Genomic DNA, 6,908 nt, shown 5'->3' with positions numbered 1-6,908 from the left:
TTTTTTTTTTTTTTTTCCTTCTTTCTTTTTCGGTACTGGAGATGTGAGCTAAACCCCCAGCCCTGAAGGGTCCTGGATTCTGACCATGTAAATCAAGCTAGAGTGAGAAGCGACCACCTTCCATTGGAGAAAACCAAGAAGATACTTATACTAGGCTGTCTTTGTGGTCACTTAACATTGTAGATCTTGGTTAATGGCCTCTCCCTGGTGCTGTGACAGTGGTCACTTTTTTTGTTTTTTTGCCAGATGGCTCTGACTGGCCTCTGCCTGTATCTTTTGTTCAAGCATGATGACTATCTTTTTTGCTTCTTCTGAACTCTAGCCACCCATAACAATAGTGTAGGCTGTGAAAGAGAAGCATGTATGAGAATTTATTGGGAGTTCAGAGGGTTATTAGGTTATGTGTTAATTGGTCAGAGTTTTCTCCAAAAGGGCATCTCAACCAGGGGAATTATTTCATGTAAGGCTGGACACAGGTTTCTTGGTATCTTTCTTCTCTGCTTTGTAACTCACCAGCAATAATACATCCTATCTTGTGCACCTCAATGAACAGACTTGGCCTCCTCACGTTCTTGACAAACCTGTGTATGTTCCATATGCAGTGTTCGGTCAAGTTTTCTGACTGTCCCCAAACCATACCCTGCTGTCTGTGTGTTCCCACCAAAGCTGTCCGTTTTGGTCCCTTGGCTTTGCTATTCGCAGGTGTCTGGAACTGTCAAGGTCCTGGTCCCAAAGGTCCTGGTTCTGTTGGCAGGATGCATATGTGATGACTCTTTAGCGGGATTGTGACCTACAAAATCTAGTTTGTATGTAGGTGTGAAGGGGATTTTTTAAAAAAATAAATTGAAAGTTAAGCTGTGAACAGCATTAGAATTTTGTCTATTTCTTAATTTTAAAATATATGCTGATATGCCTTAAACTGTAGTTGTAGATCTTGTCGTTTTGCTGTTTGGAAATAATCAGTGTTTTCTAAAACTGTTGTGTAACCTACTTTAAAACAGAATTGTCATACATATATATATACATATATATATGTAAGCTGCATGTTAGATGTCTGTCTTTTTTTAAGAACTAAAATAACTGTACTGATGTGAAACATATTATTTTTCCAAGTATGAAAGTAGTCACTCAGCAGCCTGCTGGGTAATTTGGTATCTGTTAAGGTAGGAGTGTGGTGAACAGGTAATCTATGCATTCGTATCACTAGTGCCAAGACAAAAAGTGGGGAAAATATATTTTTACCCAAATGTCATATTGTGTGCCCTTTTGTGAGTTCTTTTTGGTCACTGCTTCATATGCATTTGTACATACACACGCTTGCTTACCGTATCGGAGACCGGAACAGGGATGAAAGTTTTTCCTGCATTTTTGCCTTGTGTTGTGGACTTCAGATGCTGCTGCTTCTCCAAGACACACCTTGTGGGTGTCCTGTCCCTCCCACATTGCCTCTACCACCTTCCCTGCTCCTGCCCTGCCTGAGTCTCAGCCTTAGTGTGGCCGGGGGGGTGGGGTGGGGGGGTCAGCGCCCAGGAAGGGACCCCTTCTCTGCTATAGGGTCCGTGCAGTGCAGTGCCTCCTGCAGCTCTCGGGGACCCGTCCCTTTTACTTACACACCACCGTTCTTCCACAGCTTGTTGTAGAGAAGCATTTTTTTTTTTAAAGGCTTTAACAAGCAATTTTGAATCTGAAACTTTCTTTTTTCTCTCTGTAGCTTCTTCTTTATGTAACCATCCCGTTGACAAGCCCTACTCTCTCCTAATGGACATAGCGCATTAGAAGAGCAGGAGCTGTCTGTCACACGTGTTGGGGAAGAGTTACCTCATTTCCACCATCGCCTCCTGTTCTTTTAAAGTCTGGGTCAAATAATGCACTGCTGTTTGTATTTGTCAATGTCTGTTTACAAACCACTGCCCACAGTGGCTACCGAAGTGACTCCACTACCAAAAAATATACTAGTAATTAAAAGCAAAAAGGAAATTGAGTGAAACAGGGAACTTGGGCCCACACCCGAGGTCTCATGCTGGAATCCTCTTGCTTAGCTGTCATATCATTGAAGCTGCTGATCCAGGAACTTGTGGACTGAAGAGAGAATGTACCCCTGTACCTGAGGTGGCCACTGCCTCTGGGGCAGAACTGATCCGTGGTAATTACTGTCCTTTCTGTCCCTGAGCACTGCTCTGAGCAGCTTACTGGGCTACTGAGCCACCATCAGTTCATGAGATATGGGCAGCATTTTCCTTCTGTTTTGTGGGTTGTTTTGGTGTTTGGAATTTTTAAAAAAAAATTTGATATTGCATGCACAGAGATGGATGCAAATTTTCCTTTGGAGTGTCCTATTGATACAGTGTCTTTATTTTTCAGCTGACCATCTGCCTCTTGAGAAAGAGAAGTGGGCCTCCTTACTTTAAATTCAGGAACCATTGTGGTTTTGACTCTGTTACCTTCATCCCTTATTTATATAAGTTGTTTTGGAATTGGGATTCTGCTTTTTGTATAGGTTATTCAAACTTTTGGTGCCAAAATTATGGCAATTTTAAGCTCACTTCAAGGGGAATGTAACTGAAGTTTTAAATCACAAAACTGTTTAATATGCTCTCCTCATCTTAGATACAACAAAAAGAATCCCCTTTTTGTTACTAGGGTTTTGAACTACAAGTCTTAATCATGTTTAAAATATGCCAGTCTTGGGTAGATGATTTTTTTTCTGCCTCTGGGACTCAATTTATATTTAAAGATACGTTAAAATCACTTTCTGGCCCACCCCTGTCTTTATTTACCATGAAGCTCTCCTGGTTTTTTTACCAGGACCCATGTGTCCTCGACCACGGCAGAGAATCTAATGCAAACGCATAACACCTCCCAGACCAGCATCATTAATAGTGGTTCTGACTCACATTGTCTTCTCTAAGTGACCAAGGTAGGTGGCTTTGTACACAATGTCTCCACAAAACCCTGTTGGAATCACAGCATTCACTCAGACTGGATCACTTGAAACACACCACACACAAACTTACTTCTGCCAAATGAGTGAGCTTGTGATCCCCAGAGCTGATCTGTTGGTGATGAGTCAGATTCAGGGCTAGTTTACTTTAAATATCAGCCAATTCTTGGGCAGTTTTTAAGGTCAGGGGACAATTTTAAATCTACTGTATAGTCATTTTAAGTCATCTTCCAAATTCATCGCTTTTCTATGGCAAACATCTTCATTTTTCAGCTCCATAGTGGGTAGATCATAAAAATAGCATTGGTGGTCTGAGCAGAATTTTGTCAGGATTCTTAGGAGTAGGCAAGAAAGGCAACCCATGCTTCTATTGGGCAGTGAGATGATAAAGCAAGTCTCTGCTGCTTTTGATTCCTGGAAGGCGGCTCCTTAGGTCAGTTTGATAAGCATGCTGCCAAGCAGCTTTTTTAACTTTGAGATATTAATAAATGTAACTAAAGTCAGATTCTGTGCCATTGAATGATCAAAACGTAAGGGTCAAGAGCCATTCCCTTCATACCATGCTTCTGCATGTAAAAGATTGAAATCTTGTGATGTGACCAGTCAGGAGTGGGAGATACCAACTCTTGGATGCCAGACTGTGACACTACCAGTTTTGTAATTTAAATATGTAGGTTTATTGAAACCACTGCAATCACTAAATTTGCTTTACTCTTAAATTTATTTTTGATATTTTAATATCAACTTCATACTGTCACTCATTTTACAAACTCTCTTTTTTTCCCCCCTCAAGACCGGGTCTTTCTGTCTTGTCTAGGCAAGCCTTGAACTTGCTATGTAGCTCTAGCTGGCATCAGCCTCTCTCAAGTGCTGAGATTACAGGGGTGCAGTACTATGTCTGCATCTGGTTTTAAGATGTTTGTTGAGCAAAAGGTAATGTATTAGTCACCTCATTGCTGGGATAAGCAGGCATAAACAACTAAAAGGAGTGAAGATTTATTTGACTCACATTTTCAGAAGTTTGAGTCTATAATCGGGTGACTCCAATGCAGAAAGATCTTGGCAGAGGAAAGCTGCTCACCTCATGGCAGCCAGGTAGAAAAGGGAAAAAACTAGTGTGAAAAGGGCTGAGAACAGGATACACCCTTCAAAGGCCACATCCCAAGGGCCTACCTACTTCCTCTGGCCAGGCCACCTCCCAAGAGCTCACTCAGCTAGCTCACCGATGGGTTGATTCACTGATAAGGTCAGTCAGTACCCTCATAGTCCAGTCACCTTCCAAAATCCCCATCCCTGAAAATGAGACTTCTGGGTGAGTTTAGATCTAAACCCTAATAGGCAGTTTGTGCAGTACAGAAATGTGTTCTGATGTTGTTGCTCCTTTTTCTGTATCAGCCCCTGGTTAGAGGAAGGTGAGAGTAAGGAGCTTCATGGAGTAGGCTGTTTCAGGCAGGTTGGCCTCTGCTCAGAGACCTAAGAGAATCTGGCCTTGGACACCACTGGCCACGTAGGTGCTTTGCCCTTTCCATAGACTGCCATGGATTCATTGTTCAGAGTGATTCCTTTTCTCAGGTGTTGACAGAACTAGTAGCTTCTCACATTCTCCAGGCTAAGGGATGAGAAACCATCCTGGAGATAATTAGCAATAATAACAGTTACTGGCTTATCTCAAGGTAGACTGTAGAAAAGCAGGATAATCGAGCTATTGGAATCTTTCCACTGGTAAGGTGTGTTTGTGTGGTACTGGGGACCTCTGTACTGAACTACAGAACTACATCCCTAAGCCTTTGTTGTTTTGAGACGGTCTTAAATTGCTTAGTTACCAAGGCTGGGCTTGAACTTGGTGATGCTCCTGCGCTGGCCTCCCAGAGTGCTGGGATTACAGACGTCCACCACCATACCTGCCTGATTGATGGTAACTTTTATATTTTTCATTCAACTTAAAAATCTTACTTGATTTCAGAGAGATTCTGCCTCCATATACAAGCATAGTCTAGGGCTGCTTGAGATTAGCATGAGACAAATGAAGGAGCGATGTAAGCCAAATTAGTGTACGCTGAGCTAGGCCAAATGAAAGTCATCCAGGTATACTTATAAACGTTTACACAGCCACAATACTTCCCGTGGGAAACGATGCTATTTTTGTTTTTCAACAAGTGGCATAGACTATGAATAAAATTTTAATGTGTGAGAAACTAAATTTATGCTTTTCACTATTTAGATGACCTTTCTACAGAAGACCTTTTGTGCTGCATGTAACTCATCTTTCTACACTGGAGGGAGGCAGTGAAGGTTGTTGGGCTCACTTAGAAGATCCTTGTGCTTGAATTCTTAGGACTGTTCTCTCTAGTCCTGTGACCTGTACCCTCTGGCTTACAGATCTCTCTCTAGCAAGTAACTGGCACGCCCTGAGCTGGAGAAGGGACTGAATGTTCATTTAAGGAAGCTGAGCCTGGATCTGCTCACTTTCCTTTTCAGCCTTGCTATTCTGACTAGTAGCAATATATAAAGACAAGCCTGCGATCCCAGGACTTGGGAGGCTGAGGCAAGAGGATCATTATGAGTTCAGGGCCCATCTGGGCTACATGGCAGGAACATTTCTCAAAAAAGTAACACACACACACACATTCATGTAAGATATAAATGATTCCCCATCTGCCTCAAGTCATTTACAGTACCATGAGTGGATGGCCTTCCAGTCCACTGTAGAAACTTTCAAAATCATAGCACCTAGATGAGGAGAGGCAGAGGTTATTACAGTGAGGTCCCCCCAACAAACACACACCCAGTGTATGGAGGGGAGTAACAGCTGGGCTTAAGCCATGCACTCTGCATGGTGCTTCTGGAGCTGAAGAGTTACAGGTCTAGCTTGCCTTGCTGCTTAATCTGCCACCCTTCTCCACCCCTTTCCAAATACTTTGTTCTAGATAGTACACCAGGCCTATGTGAGGTTTTGGGATGCAGCCACACATTAAATACACTCATCCCTTTGTATAGTTCCTAAGCACAGCAGATTTGTAGAGTAAGGGAAAAGGCTAAGCCCTTTCTATGCTAACTTGTCTGAAGACAGATGATGCTCTGAAAAAAGAAGGGCCCCATTCCCCACCAATTGCGTTTTCATGGCAGCCTGTCTGTTGTTGCCCTGGAGTTTGAATGCTCTATGTCCAATAAAATAAGTTGTTCCAGGAGGTGGGAAACAAGTTCATTGTGTGTGGGGCTATTAAAACATTTTTCTACTGTCTTAACTATTGTGTAACACAGTAAGGTCAAGTCTGACATTTAATCTGTCATGAAGGTTATGCTTTAAAGGTTGATAAAGGGAGAATTCATATTTCATTCTTAACCTAGAAGTCCCTGGGAAATAACCTAGAGTTGTGAGCTCCTTCTTTCTATATCACATAATCTTGGTTACCTTATGCCTTTTCCAGTGATAAATACAAGGGAGAATTATGTGTTTATTCTACACCAAACGGTTACACATTATAAAACCCACACAGCTTCAGTATGGGAAGAGGAAGCTTTCAGTCTAATTCCTTGATACAAGTTGTGCTAAATGTGTGTGGTTAGTATTTTGTCCTAATGATTGATCAAATCCAGCTCAAACCAAAACAGCAAGGGGTTGGCTGACCTGTTTTCATGCTTTCTAAATTGTATTCTTAGCCTACTTTGCAGGACTGTACACAACTTACAAATTAGGATGCTTAATTTTGGTTGTTCCCACCCCACTTCTGAGTCAGATTTAGTACCCAGCTATCTGTCTTTCCTATGGGGCTGACATTGCTAAAGTGCCCTCAGTGTCACATGCAGAGGCCACGTGTATCCTAAGTGATGTGAACTTGGGAATTCTAAAAAATGATGTAGGGCCAGGTATGATTTGGCTCAGTGGTTCTGCCGCCTACCTCACAATCCTGAGTTTGTTCCCGAGTACCAAAAAAAAAAAAAAAAAAAAAAAAAAAAAAAAAAAAAA

The 6,908-nt window shown here is 42.0% G+C and overlaps 1 protein-coding gene across 3 annotated transcripts in view; it reads left to right on the top strand.

The window, feature by feature from the left end:
• Septin11 (septin 11) overlaps positions 1-1,979 on the top strand; it is a 52,626-nt gene extending 50,647 nt beyond the window's left edge. For all 3 annotated transcript variants that reach the window (XM_010619882.1, XM_010619880.1, XM_010619879.1), the window contains one exon: positions 1,712-1,979. In XM_010619882.1, coding sequence (XP_010618184.1) covers positions 1,712-1,727 — 16 coding nt within the window. In that variant the 3' untranslated portion in view covers positions 1,728-1,979. The remainder of the gene's footprint in view (positions 1-1,711) is intronic.
• The last annotated feature ends 4,929 nt before the right edge of the window (positions 1,980-6,908 follow it).

The sequence above is a fragment of the Fukomys damarensis genome, unplaced genomic scaffold (assembly GCF_012274545.1).
Source record: "Fukomys damarensis isolate Sample0158 unplaced genomic scaffold, DMR_v1.0_HiC HiC_scaffold_32, whole genome shotgun sequence".
Classification (NCBI taxonomy): Eukaryota; Metazoa; Chordata; class Mammalia; order Rodentia; family Bathyergidae; genus Fukomys; species Fukomys damarensis.
The sequence above is the reverse complement of the archived record's forward strand: the minus strand, read 5'-3'. Positions and strand labels throughout refer to the sequence as shown.